General features: G+C 37.8%; 1 protein-coding gene across 3 annotated transcripts; it reads left to right on the top strand.

Annotated features, from left to right (window-relative positions):
• Positions 1-555: 555 nt before the first annotated feature.
• Positions 556-26,483, top strand: LOC131440583 (putative inositol monophosphatase 3). 3 transcript variants are annotated; one of them, XM_058611985.1, is made up of 5 exons: positions 556-717; positions 878-1,438; positions 25,713-25,861; positions 25,926-26,043; positions 26,102-26,483. In XM_058611985.1, exons 2-5 carry the CDS (start codon positions 928-930, stop codon positions 26,341-26,343), a joined length of 1,020 nt encoding a protein of 339 aa, XP_058467968.1. In that variant the 5' UTR covers positions 556-717; positions 878-927; the 3' UTR covers positions 26,344-26,483. The 3 variants fall into 3 exon arrangements, with proteins under 3 accessions (XP_058467968.1, XP_058467967.1, XP_058467966.1); XM_058611984.1 differs by having other exon boundaries at positions 556-1,438; positions 26,102-26,363; positions 26,423-26,483; XM_058611983.1 differs by having other exon boundaries at positions 556-1,438.
• Positions 26,484-27,176: the final 693 nt, after the last annotated feature.

Below are 27,176 nucleotides of genomic sequence, written 5' to 3'. Positions count from 1 at the left end.
ATTTTTTCACATTAACCTTTTTTTTGTTAGGATTAATACATTTGTTTGCATACTTACCGATAAATTTGCAACATCTGCGAAATTGAAATAACGAGTAGGTGTCATACAATATTGATTAAATGTGATTTATTATCTTTCTATTATACGGCACAGTGAAACTGCGAATCGAAGTATGTTCGTACGTATGGTAGATTTATAAAGTTATTAAATATAAACACGCTTGTAGTTATGTTTATTTACTCGAGAATTTATTTTCTGGTTTTAATAATTGTTCAACATACTGATAAAATTCATTAAAAGGACCATTAGGTGGCGCATCGACAACGATTTAAATTAATTTTTACTGAATACCTCCCTTAGCTGGTGGGGGAAATCCCAGCTTTTATTTATCAGAGGTAGGTGGCGCTTCGGTAGCTGTTTAGCAGGTATTCTCCTGAAAAGGTTCTTGTCTCGGACTGGTGGTTCAGCCAGCAGGTGGGCCGTTTCACGGCGGTGATTACTAGATTAATCGATCGATATTACGACATCCCTAAATCGTACATTATGCTTCAACCCTGCAGATAATAGAAATTTTTATCTGTCGTGCCTGTTATCAATGGCTCTTCGTTTCCGAAATCGTTTTTTCTTGTCTTAAGTTAGACCTAGGTTAAAATAGGTTTAGTGGGCTGAAACATTGATAACGTTTTTGCTAACTTGATTAAATTCTTCGTAATTCAGGTGATTTAAAATGATACTGAGAAACGAAAAACAAATCGCTTGGTTTTCTGACACATTTATAGTGCGATGGAAAACGTCAAAGTAAAAGAAAACCAAAACATTAAATTATTAGTAGTGTATGATAATATTTACCTAAACAACTCGAAAAACCTTCTTTTAGATTTCTATAAAAAATAGTGTATAAAAAAATTATAACAAAATCAGAGCATAATGAATCTTGGAGGATCAATTCGAATTAATAAACTAGGTATATTTATCATAGTAATAATGTTTGTTGGATTCGTATACTACTTGTCATCTGGAAAGTCACACAATAATAACTACACTTTAAACAAAAATCCCAACGAAGTAAATTTGCGCAAGCTTCTAATTGGATCAATTCAAGCAGCGCAACAGGGCGGTATTGAAGTTGTGGAAGTGTCTAAAAGCGCCGATTTCAAAGTTCAAAACAAAGGTAAAACGAATGAAGGCGCTAATGATCCCGTAACAGATGCCGATTTTCGCTCTCATTGTGTGATGGTTGATGGTTTACATCGAATCTTTCCGAAAATAAAAATCATCTCTGAGGAAGATGGAACAAAACGTAATTGCCCTGATGCGAAATTATTCGATCTCGATCCAACAGTGGTACAGGAAAATTCAAATATTCCCGATTATATCGTGGATATCAATGATGTGACTGTTTGGATAGATCCACTTGATGCAACTCAAGAATATACAGGTAAGATGTTTATTTATTTATTTAGGTATAATCAACAGACACAATATGGTCCTAATGATAATTCCTAGTAATGTACAACAAATTTTCAAGTATCCTACTGCGTGATAATGAAACGCGACTGAATGATCTCTGCAAGCCATTAATAGCATTAAGTCGAAGAAATGCACTGTTGCGAATAGCGCGGGGACGGAATAATAATTTCGCGGTGCCAAGCAGAGCAATCAGTCTGCTCAGACATCTGCTATACATAAAGTACGTGCACCGAATTCGGGAACAGGTATGTTCGAAGTCGGATCATTTATTTATTTATTTTTCTTTAATTCATCCGACAATAAAAGGTTCTCATGACTATATTGTAGTTAAGTTATAAAATAGTGGAACGTAACACTTTCTGCGCAAATTTATGTGTAAGTTCGCCGAAATCGAAGAGAGGTTCAACAGTCCCAAATGTTCCGATGCATGCTGTTATTGGTTCATAGAATCCAAACGTCGTTCGGTGGAATCTCAGTTGAAGTAAACTAGTAGAACGTAGCGACCGTTGTGATGCACGGAAATCAAGACTGGATAAAAGCTTCGAAGAATCAATATCGCCGTTTAATATTTTCGCAAAAATAATCGCTTGCTGAATTTTTCTGCGCCTTTCCAGTGTGTTCAAACCAATCAGACGGCAGCGATCGGGATACGGTGGATTTATACACTTATCATCAGACCCGTGAACAGGAGTTTGGGGGTTTTAATACCTTGGAGAATTTTTCAACATTAAATTCTATGAACAATAGAGTACTTATATAAAACCTCAAATAACTGGACAATTCATACTTCGTTTTAAGAATTCATTTTACAGTGTCAATATTGTTCATGACATACCTTTCCTTCAAATTTTAGCGCCTTTTACAATTTCTGTCAAGTGTTATTGAAAATGCGAGGTCTACGCAAAGGGGTTTGGAAAAGTTTTTTTCGGTACCACGAAGAGTTAACTTATTGACAAATTGTAACTGAATATTATGTTAAGCCAATAGAATGTTTTTAGTTGAACAAAAATAGTCTTATCCTTTTTATCAACTTATAAGTTGGCATTATTTAAGAAAGTTTGAACCTCCCTTGAATGACTCCTGCGCACGGGCCTGCTCATCATCCTGTAAAACTGGAACCGCGTCGGACAAAAAAATTGAATATATTTTTGTATAGGACCGGAAGACTTTTCATTTGTGGCTAAGTGTGGGAATATTGGTTCTGCCATATCTGAGAAAAGTGAGTGAGTTTCATTTTGGAGCATGTGACCACTATTTTCGGTACTTCGTAAAACGGAAACCGGGAGCCAGGATAGCCGCAATTAGTTTATTCTATTGATAATGACTACCGACCAAAATGGTTTTGAGCCATGTGTAGAATTTTTTAACGTGTTTTGATTTGCCACTTTGAATAGCATTACAAATATTACACTACCATTTATTTCAAGAATCGGAAGTCAAATCAGGATGGAATTCAAGAATTCCGTATGGAATCACTAGACCTTTATAATATTATCGCTGACTGAGCTCCGTTTTAGAGGTTGTGACCATTATTTCAGTGATTCTGGAACTGAAAGCCGAAGTTGGTTCTTTTGGTCGACTAGTGATAAAGCCAACGATTGATATTGATTCGTTTGTTTTAAATCGTCGTTTCAAAAAGTTTTTGTTTAAAATTTTTTACATTTTGTAATTCCGTTTCAAAAAGTTTTTGTTTAAAATTTTTTACATTTTGTAATTCCGGAACGGGAACGCACCCACACTTATACGCAGACATTCTGCGTATTCGAAAAACTGAGTCGGAATGTATACGGCACTCCCTTCCTCGGTTTTGATGTCCGTTTCTTTCCGTTTTCTAAACCTTTCTATGTGTGATTTCTTAGACTTTCTATATGTGAAAGACAAAGCGGAATAAAAAATAATAATTTATTGCGCGACAAGTCAGTTTTGTCGTTTTAATTCGATATGTAATAAAAAGGTAAGAGCCTTTTTTGTGTGAAATATAATCAGAATGAAGATTCATACAAGCTACTGCTTGAATACAGAATTAGGGTACCTTACACGAGGACCTGTGATGCCGTTATTACTAAAAATGTAATTTATAATGAACGCGTACCCTTAGTACCCTTACTAATGACGAAATCTCCATTTGAAATGCTGAGGTCTTCGATTTGAGTTCGACATGTGATCACTAGATTCGACCGTAAATCATTCGTACTAAGCACCTTGAAAGCTGCCTGACTGCCAGATCAAAAATAAATTCGTTTACCACAGATTCTCTGCTGAAATTCCAATTGTGGCCCACACAGAATCGCGTAGATTCCTACTTGGAACACAGTACAGTATCTACCAAGTAATTAAGATTGCTCTAGTCTCATTTTTCGACAGTAGATATCAGTACAAGCACGACTATCCTACAAAGAACTGTTCATATAACATTTTTTGGAAATAAATACTGCATGGTAGGTCACTATGAGCGATTAACTACTCACCCCAAGTAACTATTTTAGACCACAAGCGAGTGTGGTTAGTAGCATAGTCTATAGGGTTACTGTTCTAAATCTCTGTTATCTCAAGACGGTATGCACCAAATAATGCTTCTTGTTTCAGAAACACATATAGTGGTTTAATGTATAGTAGCGCTTCTAGAGCAGCAGTAGGAGTTGTGAATGCTCCTGCCATCGCCACTAGGACCATCCTTTGTATATGATTTAGCTTTGATTGAACTGTCGTAACTTCTCTTTTCTGCTAATGTACAAGTCATCTATATGCTAAAATTGGTCTAAAATAGTGTAGATTCAATGAATGTGATTGGGTTTGAGTTTCCATGATTTTCCAAAAGCTCGTCTGCATTGGCCGAGACCAATGTTGAAGTCAATGTGAGCGAACCAATTCAGTTTTGAATCAAGAATAATCCCCGACGTGATTAACTTGATCAACCAAAACTACATCTGTACAAAAGAACTGTAACGTACGAGCTCCTGTGATTATCCTACGATGAGTGAAAAGCACCATTGATTTGTTTTCTATTCAATAATATAATATTTTAGCACACTGCTTATGCTATACGATGCCAAGGGCAGTTTCTAATTATATTTAACGACTAACATAAAACTAGAAAAGTATCATTAGGTGATGTCGTGTTGGGGTCGCAATGGTCGATTTTTGCAGATCCAGCCTTTAGCTGGCGATCGGCAGTGGCCGGTGGATTGTATATAACCCGTGAGTCCTCCAGGTGACGTTGGTACGTATTTATGGTCGCGATACTCGATGTCCTGATAACCCTCGCCACAGGTGCAGAAACAGCTCTCCGCGAGCCCAATACGCCGGAGATGTGCGTCAAATGTGTAGTGGTTTGACATGAGTCGAGACATCATACGAATGAAGTCGAAAGCACAATTGATGTTTTGCCTGGATTTAAAGATAATCCAACCAGATCCAACAGATTGCAGGGCTTGCTGCATTAAACCAAGGAGAGTATTAATGCTTATACCGGTTATCAATATATGATAATCGTCGGCAAAACTATAAGTCGGGAATCCAAGGTCATTAAGTGACTAGGTCCCATAAAAGTGGAAATAGTAACCACCTTGAGGATATCCAGAGACACTCAGTTTTCTAATTTCTGCTAGCCGCAGCGATGAGCAAAGAAGTCGATTGCTAAGCATTGCATGTATCTAATCATGTGATATGGGTCAGAGAAGATAACGACGTCACGTTTACACTGAAGTGTCACCTTGTTTTGTAAGGCTCTCACTTCGATCTCGTTGCCTAGAACTTGCTGGACTAGCGCATCGAGTTCTGTTCCTACCGTTTTGCTCCCTTCTTTAGCACTAGCTGCATCTCGCCAGCTCTAGTACGTCGAATACTGCGAACCTCCTTTCCAAGGTCGGCTAGCTTTTCCTCGCTCCGCATTGCTTTGAGGCCGTCGGTGTATTTCTCCTTGTCTGTTTTAACCCTTTGTCCCTAGCCCTTCCCTCGTGTTCTATGGGGACTTTCTCTTTTTTCTTCCCGGTCACCTTGAGCCCAGGCCGCTCCATGTCGGAGCGGTTCATGTTAGTATTCTTCTTACCCTGTTGACCCTTCTCACCAGGTGTGTCGTGTTCTGTCCCGTTACTCGGGTCTGGGGACCGAGTATCCCGTTTTAAATTGAGACCTCTATTGCAATCCTTCTACCTGCCGTCCTTGGCTCGTTTCCTACGCACTTTGTTCCTGTCAATTGTTAGGTAGAGTGCGTAGTCGATCGTCGCCTGACTCGGGCTGCTTTCGAATGAGAAGGGTTTCGTTTGGGAGCCCTTATCCGTCCTTTCGCCTCACTCCCTTCGGGCTATTAGAGCCTCTTGGTCCCTCTTGGACACATTCAGGGCTTTCCGTAGCTTCAGTAAGTTCAGGCTGAGGTCCTTGCTGATATTACTCTTTTTGCTAGTGGAAGCGATGATCGCGTCGAGCTGCTCTATGACCGCCGTCATACTCGATAGAGCTTCACTAGATCCTGACTCCAGGATCTTTGGTTGATCCATCGATTCGACGAGCGCATTTCTGTTGCTCGTTTCGTCGGCTGCCACTGTTTCTTCTTTTTTCGCAGCCGGTTTAGCGGATGGAGATCTTCTCAAATCCCTTCTCGCAAAGGGATTTACCTCCTCTCCTTCCTTGTTATTGTTTTTTATGTTTAGTTGTTTCCAATTTTTATGCCACGAGTAGGGGGTTTATTCAGTACCTCCCGCGCGGCTTCCTCCGACCGTGCAGTACTAGACTTGGGCTACAGCCCTATATTGATGGGGGTGCCAGGTGCCAGGTTCCAAGTTTATAGTTGTTATACGTTCATGCAGGAGATTGATTTTTACTACTATAACCATTATCAGTTGAAGTAATGTACACTCCAGCACTTATCATACAACGACAAGAAGAAAACAAACAAACTGGGTTTCAATCGCCTACAGCCTTTGTCCTTTGTATCTTAGCGCTAGGGCAGTGTGCCTTATTAAATATATCGTTGAAAAAAGTACAGGTGTGTAATGTCAGACATAACTGGATGTCGTGAATACGAATAAAACTGACACTTCTTCTTTATACATCCGAATATAAATTAGTTGATCGATTGTGTGATGTGTGTGAGAGTGACGAGTTGAGTTCGGCTTCCGATGGATGCCGCTGACTTCCGTCATCTATTTCCAGGCTGCCTGTTGTCCGTGGGTATTGATTACGACAGTCAAATTCGAAATAAATCTAAAATAGAGTAGCAAGGCTCCAAATGTTTTTTCTCTATAAAATCAATGGAAACAATTTATTATAATGAAACATTTCAAGAATGTTTTGTTAAGTTTTTAAGTCAATCGAAGCAGAAATCTTGGGCCTGTGGCCGAGCTCTTCTTCGCAGTATGAGATAAGCAAAGATAAAGGCCCTTAACTTGCTGAGTTTTGTTCCGATAGGCTTGAAAATTTCACAGAATATTGTTGAAATGTTTTACTATAAGAAAATACAAAGAAAAAAATAAATGATTTTTCAAAAATTCTGGATCCTACCCGCCCCACCCCTCGTACGAGTTGCGAAAAATGAAATCGTCCACTGTGTCAGAGCTTCGCTTAGCACTGTAAGGGCAAAGCCCAAGATATTCCGTTCACGACTGCATCACTTATACCACCGAGACAGGAGGACCGTAGCGTTATCCTTAGCCAGTTGGGGGTCGTTTTCGCTTGAGAAAACTGAAACTGATTCGGAGTAGTTTCATCAAACAAACACTTTTCACGAAACTGTGTCGGGTTCGTACTTAGCAACGGGGGTTTGAGCAAACCTGATATAAAAACCAGGTTTAAAACTGACTCGATTTTCAGTTCAATAACGTTGAAACTAGGTTCGAAACTAGCTTCAAACAAACGGTTTGACAGCACTTAGGGCGGAAGCTGGGTTAGGCATCAAACGAAAACTACAATAGTTAACAGTGAATATTTGAATTGAATAACGTCATGAATGAAATCAATTGCTTCCAATAAAAATTTTACCACTTAACTACCACCGTGGAGCTCGAGCAAGTTGCATCCACCTTTATATTGGATTTTTTTCAATCTATCAAACGAACTACCATTGATAGTGAGTTTGTTTTGATAAGCGCAATGTTCAAATGAGATGTGGAAACTATTAAATTAATTGAAAAATCTTCAATGGATTTCATGAGAACATGATTAGTTTTGATTTCCATCAATGCTTCATTCAACGCCTATGAATTAGGTTGCTTCGCCATAGTCGATTTTTGAGATGTATTTTCAATCGAATTGAAATACCGCGAAGCAACTTTAAAAAGCTATTTCGAATGCCTCAATGTTTGTATAATTTATTGTCTTAATGCGATTATTCTAAAAGATTAAAGTCCATTCACAAGTTCGGATAATATTTTAGTATAATCAATTGTAATGTTCGAAAGAAAATATATAATAGCCTACTAGCAGTCGGACAAGTAATTACTGCAACATACAGGTATCTGTTGGGATAATTTGTACGCATGTTCCTGTTTTGAGCCTCATCTATTGTGTCGATTTGCACGTTTTTGGCCTAACTATCGTGATCAAAAAGATCGGATTTTCTTAAAAAACCTTTATTTACATTCGTTTAGCTTTATTTTATCACTAAAAGAATTCCGAATTTCTTTGGTTAAAATGTTTTGAATTCTGAATCTCTTTCGCTAAAAATTATTCACCTATTCTATTCCAAATTTCTTCTCGAACTTGACGAGAAACTAAGAAAATAGGGAAAGTTGTTTCTTTCAAGAAATTTGGTGAACGGAATTCGACTGTCGATGTGCATTACTTAAGGGGCGGGTAACACTTTTGAAAAATCATTTATTATTTTCTTTATATTTTCGTATAGTAAAACATTCGAAGAATTTTCTGTGAAATTTTCAAGCCTATTGGAACGAAACTCTGGAAGTTATGGACCTTTATCTATGGCTATCTCACTCTACGAAGAAGCAAGAGCTCAGCGCACAGGCCAAGATTTCTACTTCGATTGACTTCAAAACTCGACGAAACATTCTTGAAATGTTTCGTTGTAATAAATTATAAAAGTAATTAATTGTTTCTATTGATTTTATAGACAAAAACCTTTAAACGCGTTTTCCGCGAAAGCAGGTTTTGAAAGTCCGTGTCCATCGTCATTAAAAAACTACTGAACCATTTTTTTCAAATTTTGCACACACTTTCTACATATAAAAAACCAGACCCCGTTTTCCTTTTCCTTGTTTGTTGCTTTGGGGAGGTTTAACAGCTAAAAAATGGCAGATTTTTTCGTGAAAAATCGTAGTTCTCACTTTGAACAACCACCAAAAATTAAAAAAATTAAAAAAAAAGATCAAACAGAAACGTTGGGGTCTAGAAAAATTTCTACTCTAACTATGCTGCGTTCATTTAATCACTTCTGATTAGTCTGCGCTGAGATACAGTAGACAGCGCAAATCATGATTTTCAAGAAGCGTTCTCGAAAATACTTCTTCACCGACTTATTTCTCAATATTTTTCCACGAAAAAATTACAAAATGTTTTTCGAATGATGCTTTTTATCATGCAAAACATTTGAATTCATTTTCTTGAACGATAATTCTGGCAAAAACTCGCAAAAATGATGATTTTTTTCATCGATTAGACTCCGCCATATATGGTTCCCAGCACCTTTTTTTTCAAAAACACTGTGGGCGCGATGGTCCTCTGCCAACATAGTCCAGGTCTCGTGGGCATAGAGAACAACCGGTCCAATGAGCGTTTTGTAGATGGTCAATTTCGTGCGGTGGCGTACTTTTCTCGATCGAAGGATTTTTCTAAGTCCAAAGTACGCTCGATTCCCTGCCAAAATACGTCTCTGTATTTCTCTGCTGGTGTCATTTTCGGCGGTCATCAGTGAGCCCAAATACACAAACTCGTTAACCACCTCGATATCGTCACCGTCTATCAATATTCGTGGTGGGAGGCGTAGTGTTTCTTCTCTAGAACCAATTCCTCTCATGTATTTTGTTTTTGACGCATTTATGGCCAGTCCGATACGCCTAGCTTCAGCTTTCAGTCCGATGTAGGTTTCCGTCATCTTCTCAAGGTTACGTGCCACAATATTAATATCGTCAGCGAAGCCAAAAAGTTGTACTGACTTTCGGAAGATCGTGCCACTCGTGTCGATCCTCGATCTTCGAATCACACCTTCCAAGGCAATATTGAACAAGATACAAGAGAGTCCATCACTTTGCCGTAGCTCTCTCCGAGATTCGAAGGGACTCGAGAGCGTCCCGGATACTCGGACGTAGCACATCACTCTATCCATCGTTGCTTTGACCAATCGCGTTAGTTTATCCGGAAAACGTCAGTTTATCCGGGTAGTGTTCCACAAAAGTGAGCTTTGTGTCTAAGACTACGCCTAAATCTTGCACAATACATAAATACATTTTTCTACATGTTTGTTTCCTAGATGTATGCCTATAGATATAGTTTCATTATTCCTGCTGAATGATATTGAGTTACATTTTTTGCCTTTATGCTATGCAATCACTGTGAAACCGACTTTACAACCGAGGCCCGGAGGGCCGAGTGTCTTGTACCATTCGACTAAGTTCTTCGAGATCACAAAATGTCTGTATATGTGTGTACATATACACACGTTTCTCAGAAATGACTTAACCGATTTTCACATACTTAGATTCAAATGAAGGGTCTTATAGCCTCATACAATTTTCTGAATTTCATTTGGATCCGACTTCCGGTTCCGAAAGTACAAAGAAATATGCGCAAATTTATGAAAAAATGCGCAATCAATTTTCTAGGAAATTTCTTAACCGATTTTCACAAATTAGGAAGCAAATAAAAGGTTTTGAAATTCTTTAAAAAGTCCTCGAAGAGTTTATTCAGATCCGAGTTCCGGTTCCGGTATTACAATGCTATTTGTGAAAATTTTCAATTTCATGGGTACTTTTTCACAAGCGATGGCGAAACAAGGTGTACATTTTTATAAAACTTACTGGTCATCTAGTTAGCAAATCTTGTTAGATAGTGAATATATAAAACTACTTTAGGACTCTTAGCCCCAGGATTCCGCTTCCGAAAGCACCAATAATAGTGAAGAAAAGATCGAAAAACGGAACTCACTTCGATTTCTCAGCAGTGGTTAAACCGATTTTCACGAATCATCATTGAAATTAAAGCTCTCGTTGTCTCAAATTATACTGCGCAATTTCATCCAGATGCGACTTTCGGTTCCAAAATTAAAGGGCGATGAGTGTCGAAACATTCAAATCGTCATCCAAAATGACGATGCAAAACTTGTACGCGTCGGTACGTGCTGGTACTAAAGAAGAAGAAAAGTCAACCAGATTTGATCCATTCGCCGCGTGCTTTATTCAATTTCGTATAGCGTGCAGAGTTGCCACATTTGAATCTATATTTTTCAGATGAAATATATGTAAATTTGTAAATCATTCATTCAATTTGTACCTACTTGTTAGTGTTATTACAAAAACGATGCTTTTCTATAAAAGTACAGTTGTTCCCTTTCTCATATAGAAATGCAATCACTTGAGAAATTGACTAATGAAAGGAGGGCTAAGTGTTCTATATCATTTGACACAGTTCATCGAGAGTCAAATAATGTCACTCATAAAATAAAAAAATCTCGTAGTCCCACAGGTTGCCATTGAATTTCATCATGCTTTCATAGGGTACACGCGGAATAATAGAACACATAAGATTATAATATATTGAGTATTCAAGTCAGTTTCAAACAATTGTGTGAATCAAATAAAACTGTTTTTGAATTAAAGTTTGAATACAAAAAACCCTTCTTGAATCAAGTTTAGTGTGGCAATGCATATTAGATTCAAATATATTAAGATATGGATTAAACTTTCAAAATTTGGATCAATCAAATCAAAAATTTATTTGATTTAAATGCTTGTTACAGTACATTAAATGTATCTGAATCATATATGTCCTAGTATAGATTCAAAAAAATGTCTGACGCTAGAGTTATACTGAATCAAATATACTGAGTCTTAACTTCAAATTCATGGATATTCATTAAAAATCTTCGTCCTAGAATCAAAGAAGGGCAAAATTCTTCTAGATTTGATTCGAAACTGATTCAATTTGTAGGCTATATTAGTTACTTACTAAAAGAATCGACTTCCGCTATACTGGTTCCAAAAGTACCGAACTCTGAAATGAGACTCACTCTATTTTCTCAGAGATGATTTGATCGATTACCACAAACTTAGGTTCAAATGAAAATTCCTGTAGTCTCATAGGTTGCTGTTAAATTTAATTCTGGTCCGACTTCCGGTTCAGAACTATAGGGTAAAGTGTGTTCAATCATTCAGGGGGACGATGCAAAATAAAGGAAAATTTTTTTATTAAGTTGACAAAACTGTTTAAAAGTTGAAAAGGTAATCTTCAATTTGTGACTTTAGATGAAATACTGCCAGAACTGGGGAAGGCGAGAGTCTTTTCTACAATGGACTCTAAAAAAATGGTTCTGGCATGTAGTGTTAGACGAGCAAAGGAGCAAATTGACCACTTTCTGGACTCCGTTTGGGCGGTATCGATGGACGCGTCTTCCATTTGGGATCGCTTCGGCTCCAGAGGTCTTCCAAAGTAAGCTACAAGAGGTCATTGACGGCTTAGAAGGCGTACAATGTATAGCAGATGATTTGCTGGTATATGGAATTGGAGATACCATCGAAGAAGCACTCACAAATTACAACAAGCGTCTTGAGAAATTGTTATGTCGATTAGAACATCATAATATAAAGCTCAATAAATCAAAGCTGAAATTGTGTGAGAGGTGAGTGAAATTTTATGGACATCTACTAACCGACGAAGGCCAAAAACCAGATGAATCGAATTTGAGCACGAACTTGACCAATCTGAGAAAGCTTATACCGGAGACACAGCAATGGAGATGGACAGCTGTGGAAGAAACCGAATTCAATCAGGTAAAATTGCTAGTGTCCGACATAAAAACACTACGTTATTATGACATGAACCAACACTGTCACCATCGAATGCGATGCTGTATAGGCCTTGGAGTTGCAGTATCTATATATATTAAATTGCAGAGATCATTCTTTGTAATCGCATCACGTAGGAACGGATGGATGGGTTCGTACATCAAAAAAAGTACGGGTGTGTAATGTCAGAGACATAACTGGATGTCGTGAATACGAATAAAACTGACACACTTTCTTTATACTTCCGAATTCGAATTGGTAGTTGATCGATTGTGTGAATTGTGCAATTTTCCCCTTTTTCACTACTAGAATTTCAAACGATGCGCCTAGACTAAATTACAGATTAGTTACATTAAACATTCTGAAACGCAATTAAATATAATGAAATAACTAGATAGTTCTTTATAATAAAAATGGGCCGTATAGAGTAAGGTAAAGCAAAATTTCGCATAATTCTTTGAGAGTATTATTATGGTTCTCAAAAGAATAGAATTCTAGAATAAGGAACTGGACCTGAGTTCAAGAACTAAATTTAGAACCAAGAACAGAAGTTCTGCTTTCATTGACGACTGCTCCACCTGACGATTGAAGTCCAAATGAGAGCACGACCTGAGCGTTTGAGGCTTTATACCACGCGAAAGGTCTGCTTTCATTGACGACTGCTCCACCTGACGACTGAAGTCCAAATGAGAGCACGACCTGAGCGTTTGAGGTTTGGCCCCACGCTAAAAATCTGCTCTCATTATTGACGACCGCTGCTCCCGACGATTGAAGTCCAAATGAAAGCACGACCTAAGCGTTTGTGCCTGACTACCTCAAAATCGTCGTCCTTGCGCGAAAAAGCCAAGCAAAAGTAAAGTTTTCCGCGTTGTTTTCAAAATTTGAGAAAACTTAATATTTGAATTGTTTGTGGTTATCTCACACTGTTCAAAATATTATACTAAATTCCTGATCATATTTTTGATGAAATGGTGAAAGAATTATGTTGCTGCCTTTAATACAAGTCGAGATATTCACGATTAAGTTCTGCCCATTCTTCCATATGGCTAATTTTGAAAAGGCACCCCATAGTAAAGTAAGTCGTATTCACGACAAAAATTAGAAAAACTTGCCGGAAAAGTGGGAAAAATTCATAAAGTTGTTTTGTATGGACAATGGAATTTTCCACTGAAAAAGTCGCCAATGATTGCTAGATCTACGATTGATGTTTGGCGCGCAACGAGTGGCATAAGTGCTTGGTCGTCGAAGAAAAAAAAACTAGATCGTAGAAAAAATCGTTTGGCGCGCAACGAATAGTTTTGTGTGGCGATTTCACATGCATACTAGATTCATGTTATTCGTCATTTCGAGTCACGTGCTTAATTGGATATCACAATTATTGCTTGCCAAATGACTCAATAACGGAATGCATATGACTGTTCTAGAAAGCCGCTGTAGGCAGGAGGCAAAGTTCTGATATCGTTTACCAGTTGATGGATTGTGTGTAATGGAGTTAGATAAATAATATTCGTGAGCGCGAGTTAAACAACTCAGAATTTTTTTGATTGAATTCATAAAGAGATTGTTCTGTAGAAGCGCTAATATTAAACTAATAGATTTTCCTTGCTTTCTAATGATTTAGCGCACATAATAAGTGGCCATTAGATAACAATGTTCAATATGATTATCATAATGGATTTATACTGCCATTTTATATTTCATATTCTCTTTAAGCAACCAAGGTGTTCAAGAGGGGGGTTTCAAGGAGGGTGGAGATTTAAGGGTAAGGAAGGCGCACAAATTTGAAGGAAAAGTCAAGTTATTTGCACTTTTATATAATAGGTACTCTATTGTTCATGGAATCTAATGTTGAAATTTTTTCCATTTTTGTAGAGAGAGGGTGGGGCAGGGGCGTGGATGTAGTTGTTAAAACCCCTAAACCCCCCCCCCCCCTCCCCCTACGCACGGGCCTGGTACCTGAACAATATCCACTTTATTAGAGCCCTAAAGTACTCGTGGCACTTTTTGGCAACTTGAATATACAGAATAAGTTCTGAGAAAACTTTCTCGCTGCTTAAAAACTGTACAAGGAACTGCTTCAAAGTTTATTCTGTAGCGTCGGGTGAACATTCAAGTATGAGTAATTCCTAAAAACGGACTGTTCAGAATGATTTGTATGCTTTGTATGTATATTTTAAGTTTATCAATACAAAATTCTGGTTAGCGAGCTTTTTTATCCATTACCGAAAGCTAGAATCACATCTGGAAGAGAAAGCGTGGCACCTTATATCCATTATGTCGAAGTTGGACGGGTCAGCTAGTTCCAAATAGATGCGATCATTGGATATACTTCGAGAACGTTCACTTCAATGGAAAAAAATTACACACAGATAGAGAAAGAACTTCTAGCTATAGTTTTCGGATGTGTACGGTTCGATCAATTGCTTATAGGAAATCCAAAAGTGACAGGTAAACTGATCACAAACCATTGCTATCTATCTTCAAAAAACCGCTTTTGTCCGCTCAGCGCCGTTTGCAGCACATGTTGCTGAATCTCAACACTATAATCTTAACGTTGAGTTCGTCACCGGGAAGAATAACGTTATTGCTGACGCATTATCCCGGGCACCGTTGATAAACGTGGAGTCCCGAACTGAATATAGGAAGGACAATATTTTCAGAATTTTTGACACCGTCCAGGAGATGATTCTGTGCAGCCTTCTTTGTGTTACAAGTGCCATATGGGACGAGATTATTCAGGAAACTAAAGCAGATCCGGCGATGAGTTTAACTAATGAATATATTCGCGATGGCTGGCCGAAGAGTATTAGTGGTGTTCCCGACAGTGTCACAGTATATTATGGTTACCGAAATGATTTCACAACTCAAAATGGTTTGATTTTCCGTAATGATCGTGTTCTGATTCCCCATCCGTTGCGAAAAAAGATGGTCGAAAGCTGTCACACTAGTCACAATGGTGTGGATGCGACGTTACGACTAGCGTCTCAATCGTCTTAATGATTTGTGTCCGGAATCCGTAACCTTCTTCCGAAGGTGGCAGAGAACGTATATTATGAAATTGAAATAAACCGTAAGCGCTCTAAGTTATATTATGATAGAAAGACAAAGCACTTACCGGAATTAGAAGTTGGCTCACCAGTTTATGTCCAAATGCATCCTGAGTTGTCGAATCAGCGGACACCAGGTGTCATTTCGAACCGTTTCAATGAGAGGTCTTATTTGGTGAATGTTAACGGTGCTAATTATCGTCGTTCACTGGTTCATCTAAAGCCGCGTAAACAAAAAAAAAAAAAGGTCGCGGGAAATTCAAAAGTCTGTAAATATAGACGAAAGTCTGCGATAATTTCAAAAGTTTGCAAAAGTCTGCGAGAATTTCAAAAGTCTGCAAAAGTCTGCACAACAAAAAATATCTGCAGCACTATACCCACACGACAATCCGTTGCGAAGCAGAATAAAAACGTCGAGACCGAAAAGAATCATCCGTGTTCCAGCCAAGTTGAATGATTTTTGTTTGTAATTTGATTTTTTTTTCGAGAAAAGAGGGGATGTTACAGTATTTATGGATCACTGATTATATTTCATCCTATGCAACTTCCTGCACGGCCGGCAGCCATCATTATTCATTGAAATACCTAGCCTGTAAGATCGTTCGTCTGTAATAAAGCTAGTGAATAATAAAATCTGGTATAATATAAAATATTGAAACAGATGCAAAGAACCGTTCGCTCATTTCCTCAGTATGTTGGTCGTTGGCTTTACTAGAATCGCTAACGTCTTTTATGGCACTGAGTAACGAGGCCTCGAATTACTGCATGCGCTGGCCTACTTAGTCCAGGTTGGTGGTTCAATGCATACGGCGCTGGTCTTATAAGCCAGTTGTCATATGGTTGAGTCACGACCTGGAAGGATTCATAATGTCAGTAGGATCGTAGTACAAGTCATACAATGATTATGTAGGCTAAAGGTACGATTACATTAGCCAGTTTATCTGCACAAACTTGTGCAGTTTGACTGTATCATAGTGTAATCGGTTTGCAGTTGTCTGCAAGCAGTCAAAATCGGCTTGACTGTTCATCTGTATGTAGTCAAAGTGTGCAGATTATCTGTGACAATGTAATCACAGTGTGATCATAGTCGACAGACAAACAGTTGATGACTGTACAGACAAAGTTTACTGTTTCTGAAACTGTTGTGCAGAAGATGTCTGCCACAGATTCTATGACAACCAAAAACTTGTTTATTTCATCCACACACAAAGCAAAACACAAAGCAAGTTCCAGCACAAGTGTGAGAAGTGAGTACACGTGGTTTTCCCCAAGAGGTTGGTTTCGTGATCATTTTCTTTCTAATGTGTAGAAACCAGATAGTAATAAAAAACCTGTTTTAATCCACCCAGTGGTGTATTGATCGCTTTCTCACATTACTCATATTCTCACATTCTCATGTATGTGGTATTCTTCGAAATAATTTTTATTGCTTTTTGAAAGAAAACAAAAAAAATCAATTAGCACAACCAACAACCAACAAAATGAAACAGTTTTGCTATTGCAGGCTCTTCTGCAACCGGTGTAAATGAAGTCGGTTCGAATGACCATCTGTTAACATGACTTACAAACTGTATTGATTTAAGTAAATTTTATAAGATTTTATATGATTTGGCCATCGTACTTTAAACGTTTGAATACTTATAATTTTAGAAAAAGGAAAAAATGAAATTTTAAACACTTGCATCCGCGCAAAGTTCAGAAGCTCAGGAGTTTTGGCCTTTTATTTGAGCCTAAATTTGTGAATATCGATCAATACTCAACAATTGCGAAACATATTTTTTCACGCTTTCGATCTCGGTGCTACTCTGGATTTTGTCGTGAATACGACTTACTTTACTATGGGGCGCCTTTTCAAAATTTACCCTCTGAGAGAGTGATAAGTTTTTGATCGTGAATATCTCCTGTTGTATCTAACGGATCAACATAATTCTTGCTACATGCCATCGGAAATATGATCACAATTTTATGATAAAACTTTCAGTTGTGTGACATATTCTTAAATAGTTCACAATTAAACTTTTCGGAAATGTTTGGTATAAACGAGTATCAAAGAAGATAATTCATAAGGCGCGTTTGCCTTTCTCGTATTTTGAAAGCTCATAGCTCAGTGATCTGTAGAAGGATTTATATAATCTATATAATCTAACTACCAATAGAATCGAAAATCTTCAACTTGAACGTGTATTACAACAATATTGAAGTTTTTCAATAGTACACTATTGAAAAACCTGTTTGATTTAACCCATGACAGCACCAGCCAATCAGAACGCGAGATGTCTGTATCTATACAAGAGCATCCATATAAAAGTTGAATGGTTCATTTTTCCTACCATTTGCTGAGCAACTCTTCCCGAAACAAGACACACGACAGCAACATCGAGGACCTGTCGTCTCATTGTTTCCCGATATGAATGCACGAGACACCGTCAGCACAATGACACCGAAAAAGGCAGCCAAAAAGTCCAGCAAGGCCCATTGCCGAAACAAGACACACACGAGAACCATCTCAGATCTCAATATTTCCTACCAAAAGATTCATCAAGATGGGAGTTAAAATAATTTGCACCGTCACTAACACATTCAATTACGAACGGCAATGCGAAAGCGAAAGTGATGATTTTGAACACATCTTTATACTAGTATACAAATATGCCGTGCGAAACAGAGTTGCCACAGATCAATATGTATTTTTGTCGCGATTACTTTAGTATGCGGCCGAAAACAAAAATTGTTAGAACAAATGTTTCCACTTGATTTGCGCATTCTACTATCCAGGCGTATCAGAACTGGCTAAACTTAAAGCAATTCTAAATATTTCTTTATAACAGTGATGTGGTCATCCTGAAAAGGACGGGGTTTTCAACGGATGGCCAGCTGCAGATGGCGAGGGATGATTTTCGTTTTCGTTGTCATGGGCAGCGTTACTGGCCAATTCCAACACTTCGGCAACCAAGTACTCCATCACTGCCGCCAGATAGACCGATGTACCAGCACTGACACGCTCGGCGTAGTTCCCCTTCCGAGGCAAACGATAGATTCTGCCGCCAACTGGGCACTTCAGACTAGAGATGGGCAATTCGCTCCTGAGCTGTTCCAGTGAATCGAATCATTGAAGTGAGCTGACAGCTCACAGCTCTTTTCAAAAAAACCGCAGCTCATCAGCTCATTCATTTGCTACCTTTGCTACCCAGTTCACTGCATTGTGACGAAGGGAACACGCTACGAGCTGATCGGATCTTCGGCTCTTTAAGAGATTCAATTTAGTCGACATTAATTAAAGATAAACTAATTCGCATTGCATCATTGCAAATCAATGATTCAATTTCGATCATGCATATGAAAGAAAACCGGTGCATAAGAAAAACGGCGCACAAAATGAACCTTAAGTTCAAACTAAAAGAGCTGATGAGCTGATACATCGAATCGATTCACTTTGGTGAGCTGATCGGTTCGGAGCTGTTCACCAAAATGAGCTGTTTTGCACGCCTCTACTTCAGACCAGTACGGTTTAAGCGGGACTTTGCCTTGCCCTTAACTGTTCCTCCTGTGTGCGTGTTTCTGCGTAAAAATTCCACAATACGCAGTTAACAGCTCGACGACCAATTCAGTACTGGCTGCCGCTCTGCTAACTCTCTCTTTTATATCGTTTCACTGTTTCCCGTTCTGCGTATAGGAAAGGAATTCTAACAAAGGGGACGTCCCTCCACCGCTACTACTAGCACGTATAAAAGGAAATGTGATGTGAGAAATAGCGTCATTTAGGTTAAAGCAGCTACTCTGTACGTACGAGACACCGTCAGAACGATGGCTCCGAAATCAGGTAGAAAAGCAGATTTGTACCATTACTAACACATTCAATTACGAACGGCAATGCGAAAGCGAATGTTGAACACATCTTTATACTAGTATGGGGTCGTGTGAAAATATGCGTTGCGAAACAGGGTTGCCATATATACAGATTAATCTGTATTATCATTATTATTATTATTATTATTATTATTATTATTATTATTATTATTAGAATCACTCTTGCATACCGAAGATCGTAGATACATTTCAGACCAGGCCATTGCAATTGTCTCGTACTGAAATTTCGAGAAGAATCAGATATCTTCGAACTTCATAGCTTCAATAAAAATAAACTACAAATTTGTTGTACCTAGCTTCCTATATTAGCAAATTAAAAAGGAATTGTTTCAAGTTTGGAATATATAGTTGTAGAATAGTAGCTGTTTAATGTAACTAATCTGTACTTTAATGTAGGTGTATCGCTTCAAATTCTATTAGTGAAAAAGAGGAAAGCTTGCACAATTCATACAATTAATCAACTAACTGATATTCGGAAAAGTGATGGGAGCGTGTCAGTTTTTTCGTATTCACGACATCCAGTTATGTCTCTGACATTACTCACCCGCCTTTTTTAGTAACAGAAGATATACCCGTATGATGTGAGCGTTAAGACACCCGTATGATGTGAGCGTTAATGAACATATGATGTGAAAGAATCTCAATTTTTGTTGTTGTTATGACATCTGCTAAACATATCAAATGTACATCATAGTCATAGAACAAACAGCATCGTATATTTTCATCATTTAAAAATTGTCGAATTTTGTATTAGTCATATCAAAATCAGTTTCAAAGTTCAAGAAGGATACAATCAAAGTACTTGACTGAGAGCTTCTCCCTCACCGTCGTATTATTTTATTTCCGAACACTATTTGTATCAAATGACACTAAATCAGTGAAAACCAAGATACAGATAGGAAATAAGAACCAGAACAACCAAAGTACTGTAACGAAGATGAAATGTTTTATTATACTTGAAATGTAAATCATTCAGAGATAAAAACCTGTTTTAATCCACCTAGTGGTGTAATGATGCCTTTCTCATATCAATCAAACTGTCATATATAATACTGTGGTATTCTTCAAAATTATTTTTCTTCGATTCTTAAAAGAATAACCGAAATAGATTTGTTTGATCCTCTACTGATAAAAACTATCAATTGGAAAAGATTTGAGGTCGATTTAGAAAACTTTTTACGGTTTTTCGCTATTTTCAGTGATGGTGTAAAATTTTTAACACACTTTACTTTATATTTCCGGATCCGGAAGTCGGATCCTGATGAAATTCAGGAATTACGTATGGGACCACAGGACTTTTTATTTGAACCTAAGTTTGTGAAAATCGGTCGCGCCATCTATGAGAAAAGTTAGAACACATATTTTCATTTTTTTGCGCATTTTACCCCATAACTCCGGAACCGGAAGTCGGATCAGAATAATATGCAGGAATTTTGTATGGGACCACAAGACCTTTCATTTGAATCTAAGTTTGTGAAAATCGGCTCAGCCATCCCCGAGAAAAGTTAGTGCAAAAAACGTTACATACACACATACGCACATACACACACATACACACACAGACATTTTGCGTACTCGAAGAACTGAGTCGAATGGTACATGACACTCGGCCCTCCGGGCCTCGGTTCAAAAGTCGGTTTTCACAGTGATTGCATAACCTTTCTATATGAGAAAGGCAAAACAAATTTTTTTTCTTCGATTCTTAAAAGAATAACCGAAATCGGTTTGTTTGACCGTCTACTGATAAAAACCATCAAATTGGAAAAGATTTGAGGTCGATTTATAAAATTTTTTAAGGTTTTTCCCCATTTTCAGTGATGGTATACAATTTTTAAAACACTTTACCCTATATTTCCAGATCCGGAAGTCGGATCGGCATGAAATTTAGGAATAACGCATGGGACCACAGGACCTTTCATTTGAACCTAAGTTTGTAAAAATCGGTTGCGCCACCTATGCGAAAAGTTAGAACACATATTTTCTTTTTTGTGCACATTTTACCCCATAACGACCGAACCGGAAGTCGGATCCAAATAATGTTCAGGAATTTTCTATGGGACCTCAAGACCTTTCATTTGAATCTAAGTTTGTGAAAATCGATTCAGCCATCTCTGAGAAAAGTTAGTGCACTTATTTTCACAATTTTTTGCACAATTTAACCCCATAAATCCGAAACCGGAAGTCGGATCCAAATAATATTCAGGAATTTTGTATGGGACCACAAGACCTTTCATTTGAATTTAAAATTGTGAAAATCGGTTTAGCCATCTCCGAGAAAATTTAGTGCAAAAAAACGTTACATACACACATACGCACATACACACACACATACACAAACACACACATTCACACACACACTCACACACAGACATTTTGCGTACTCGACGAACTGAGTCGAATGGTATAAGACTCGGTTCAAAAGTCGGTTTTCACAGTGATTGCATAACCTTTCTATATGAGAAAGGCAAAAAGGAAGGAAAACAAAAATGACTGTAATTTTTTTCATCGAAAGAAGCGCCATTTAATTACAAACAACTTTTTGTCACGCTAATTTTCCGTTTTGGCCCACTGTGCAATAACTGCTTCACGCCGATGAACAAGCGCTCGACACTGTCGAATATTTCTAGGTAATGAATTTTCATGTCTGCAGTGGTTCGGTAATACGTTTCCATATGTTTTTTTTATATACTTTAGAACCTGCTCCTGTAGTAGCTTTAGAGTCTCAGCTCCTGTCCCTATTAAATGTTGACAGACGGCACACACTGGTACCATAAATCCCAGAATAAAATTTTCTTGGTACCACTGCACGCCGATGCAAGCTGAATGGTAAGATTTTTCGCAGAATTCGCATTTTTAAAGAAAGCGATCGTCAATCAATGAAAATTGTTTTGAAACGCAATTGAACGAAAACTTGAATTAAAATTATTTTGTTGTTAGAAATAATCGATTTATAAGGAAATGTATGCCTTTTTTAATCTCACAAAATTGATCGTACACCAATATCGACACAATTTACTTTGAACTCGTTTTGTGCGTAAGCTGTCAGTGTTATACATGTGTGTGTGTTTTACTTTCCGCCTGATCGCGTGAATGATTCTGACATGATTGAACAACACTTATGTTCACTTTTATCGATAAGCGATCGAATGAGTTTAAACGACAAAATCGTTATTTTGGGAGACTTTAATCAACCAGGCATTAAATGGATTCACGGCTCTTGTAAATATCTTCACCCAGATGCTACATCTTCTTCCAAAACTAATATTACATCACGACTCCTGGGCGATTACAATACTGCCGGGTTAGTTCAACTGAACAATAACTACAACAGCAACAATCGGCTTCTGGACCTATGTTTTGTCGGATAAATGTTCCAAAACCGTTGCACCTTCTCCACTAGTTAATACTTGTCGCCATCACCCTCCCCTTCGAATCACTATACCAGAAGACACGCCCGTCGTTTTCAATACCATTTCCGAAGCGACATACTACGATTTCAAAAATGGAAATTTCGATGCTATGAACCAGTTTCTGCTGTCGTTGAACTGGAAAAACTTATTTTCTAGTGGCGACTGCAACTCTGCTGCTATGTTATGGTCTCATGTAATCTCGTACTCCATCGATCAATTTATATAAAAAAAAATTCGTCGTGAACCGATACATCCCCCATGGGCAAATCTGACCTTGAAACGTCGTAAATGCACTAAACGGTCTGCATTAAGAAAATTATCTAAACGGCCTTCGCTTCATTTGCGATCTAGCTGTATCTACCTTAACAACTGCTATAAACGACTGAACAGAATGTTGTACGATGCTCACCTCCTTCGAGTACAAAATAATCTAAATATCAACCCTAAAAGATTTTGGAACCACGTGAACGAACAAAGGAAAGAATCAGGACTACCCGATCAGATGTTTCTTGATGACGTTGAATCATCGGCGATATCTGATATTTGCTACTTATTTCAACGACATTTCAACATTAAAAAAGTGCTCAAAGAGTCTTCTTATTCCACTGTCGATGTTGTTCAATATTTCTCTTAGATCAGGAACATTTCCAAATATTTGGAAAAAATCATCTGCGAATCTGCTATCTGTTCGTAGGAATGTCTCCAAAGCCGTTTTTGTTGCTGATTTATTACAATCACATATCGATTGTCCCGAACTTCTGCAATTGATTAATCTGGACATTCATCGACGTAATCTACGCTCTCATCGTTTCTTGAGTTTACCCATTGCACGAACAAATTATGGTTACAATGAACCATTTTCCAGTATGTGCCGGACATTCAATAGCTGCTCCAATGTTTTCGACTTTCATCTATCCCGAAATATGATCAAACGATTGTTTCATTGCCACTTGTCAGATTAAACTTTGGATCAGGATTTGTCTGTAACCGTTTGTATTTTTGTTTAACCTAGTGATGGTTGAACAAAAATACAAAAATTTCTCCCATCACCGTTGGAAACTAATCAGATTCGCTCGATGATACTAACCCTTTCGCTTCCTTTCTCATTTTCTTCGTCTTCTTTATTTCTATTGGAAACTAATCAGATTCGCTTGCAAATACTAACCCGCTCGTACTTCCTTCTTTCCTCCGTCTTCCACCATCTTTTCGATCACTAATTAGATCTACATGCCGATTCTAACCCCGTTTACTTTCCACCCCCTCCACCTACCTTTATCATCCATTTACCTATACCTTTTTCTCCGCCAGTTGAAGCAAGAACACTATTGCTGCCCTGTAGTACTTGGTGTCATCAACTAGATATAGGGTTATAGGTTTAGTTTTAATTATTAGTTTTTATTGTTAGTGTTAAGCCTTATTGTATCTGTTGGATCATTGTAATCTGTTGATACGGAAGATGAGGAGGTTTTCTGCCTGCTGGAGAGAGAGATTGTCAAATTTCATCTCCATCGGGCTTTTCCCTGCTCCCAAAAAACAAACAAAAAAAAAATAAACAGTGTTAGAATAAACAATAATAATGGTTCGTTTTAGCTTTGGTTTGAGAGTTATAAACTGAAATACAGAGAAAACCGTTATTTTTTTGTAATGGATGGCAAAAGAAAGCTAAAAGACATTTCTACACGAAAATTGATCATATCCTTGAGCTGTAAAGGAAAATCCTTACGCGAAAAAGGAGAAATCGTTGGACGATCACATTCCACCGTACAGAATATCATTGACAACTGGAAATTCGAGGGAACTCTGAAGAAGAAGAAGGCAGAAAGGAGAAGAAAACGGATCCTATCGGAAGTTGACGAACGGTTTATAGTTCGCAAAATACGAAATAACCCGAAAATAAGTCAACCGAAATTGACGGCGGAAGTATCTCCTGATATCAATTGACCTGTTTTAACTGAAGCTGTTCGCCGCGTTCTCCGGAAATCTAATCTGCATGGTCATGTTGCCCGTAAAAAGCCATTCATATCAGCAGTAAATCAGAAGTAGCGGCTTGAGTTCGCCAAAACCGACGTAAACAAACCGCTGGAGTTTTGAAATCAGGTAATATTCACTGATGACACAAAAATAAATTGCTTTGGATTTGATGGCAGACAAATTGTTCGGAGAGAGCCGAACACAGAGCTCAAATATAAAAATTTGAGACCAATAGTGAAACATGGTGGTGGCTGTGTTATGTTGTGGGGTTGTATGGCAGCTTTCAGGCACAGGAACACTGGAGTTTATCGACCGGAATATGCAGAAAATGCTATATATGGATATCCTAAAACGTAACCTAAAACCAAGTGCACAAAAAATAGGACTATCATCAGGATATTGTTTCCAATAGGACAATGATCCAAAACACACCTCACATGTTGTTCGGGAATGGCTGTTACATAACGTTCCTGAGCAATTCAATACACCACCACAGTCACCAGACATGAATCCCGTCAAAAAACCCATGGGATAAAATAATTCGGCGGTTCAAGGATACTAACACTTCAAACAAAAACACGCTGAAACAGAAAATAAAATAAGTATGGGAAAACATCCGAGCATCTTGCGCAAAGAACTAGTGGACCCAATGCCTCGTCGTTTGTAAGCCGTAATCGACGCTGAGGGAGGCCACACTAAGTACTAAATTTGATATTCCAATCCGCATTCCCCAGCTACTTTTAATAATACAGATTTCCATAATGAGTGTACGATCAATTTTGTGAGATAGAACTAAGGCGTTTTTTATTGCAGCGAACCACCAAATGGGAATAATCTTAATATTTAAATAAAATGTATATTAATCCAACTCATGAAATATATAACATTAAAATTACATATATTTTGTTACTTTAAACTTACTAATTGAACAACAAAATGTGAAAATGTGATATTTTTCAAGTGTACGATACATGTATTTATGTTTATTTATTTTGCAGAGAATCTATTTCAATACGTCACAACCATGGTTTGTGTTGCTGTTAAAGGAGTCCCGGAGATAGGAGTTATTCACAGTCCGTTTGCCAAGAAAACCATTTGGGCATGGAGGCAAAAGGTTGTGTCAGAGCCGTTGGAACTTTTGAAAAGAGTACGTATGATAATGTGAAGCCAGGAGAAAACAATATCATATGAAATCTTTCTTATCGATATAGGACGAGGATGTTAAACATCCTGTTGTTATTGTTTCGCGTTCCCATAGTGGAGAGGTTAAAAGCATTGCGAAGAAAGTTTTTGGTGAAAACACTCACATCATTCCAGCAGGCGGAGCAGGTTAGTATATTTGCATAGTTAATTTTAACTTCAACTTGAGACGTAAATATCTTTACAGGATATAAGGTACTTCAAGTATTACATAACAACGCTACGGTTTACATCCACTCAACTGCTATAAAGAAATGGGATATTTGTGCAGGAAATGCGATTCTTTCCGCAGTGGGCGGCAAAATGACAGACTTAAAAAATCAAAATATATTGTACAATGACAAAGATGCGTTTGTCAACGAAAATGGACTGCTTGCAACGGTTGCGGAAAGCACTCATGAACAGTATATTAGAAAAATTATTGAGTAATAGTTATTCCTTCAGTAATCGTATGTTTTATCACTTGAAATATTTCACATGTTTGATTTGAAATGCTCGTTTTTTTTAGATCTGTTTGTGATAATATGAATAAATCTTGTGTTATTGCAAGTAACAAGTGAGCTATGAAATGCAAGTGTGTTTTAGTTCCATGTCTTATTGATAGGCCAACCTATTATTAGTGGAAACTTGAGCGTATCGGTTCACAGGGACGATTCCTTGGCTGAATAAAGGCGTACCTTATTGGCCGCGAAATGTCGGTAAAAATCTCAATCCTTTGCTATTACATCTGGCGTACCACAAGGAAGTCACCTAGGACCTCTTCTATTTCTAATTTACACTAATGACGTCAATCTCTCGTTGAAGTGCTATAAGCTCTCATACGAAGACGACTTCAAATTATTCTTCAACGTCAACGCCAAAACGATGTTGAATTCCTCCAGGAACAACTTCATATTTTTGGAAACTGGTGTCAGGTCAACAGAATGGTACTGAACTCCTCAAAGTGTTCCATAATAAGTTTTAATCGTAAACGAAATCCAGTAATGTTCAACTATTAGCTTCTTGGTGTTTAGCTATATAGAGTAAGCTGCATCAAAGATCTTGGTGTCATACTTGATAGCAAATTAACTTTTTGTGAGCACATATCGTACATCGTATCAAAGGCACATAAGCAACTCGGTTTTATCTTCCGAATGACGAAGTCTTTCAAAAACATTTTAAGCAGTGCTCAAAAGCATTATATATTGTCCTTGTTTGCTCTGTACTCGAGTTCTCGGTAGTAGTATGACCACCTTATTATCGTAATGGAGTACAACGCATCG

This window comes from Malaya genurostris, chromosome 1, assembly GCF_030247185.1.
Source record: "Malaya genurostris strain Urasoe2022 chromosome 1, Malgen_1.1, whole genome shotgun sequence".
Lineage (NCBI taxonomy): Eukaryota > Metazoa > Arthropoda > Insecta > Diptera > Culicidae > Malaya > Malaya genurostris.
The sequence above is the reverse complement of the archived record's forward strand: the minus strand, read 5'-3'. Positions and strand labels throughout refer to the sequence as shown.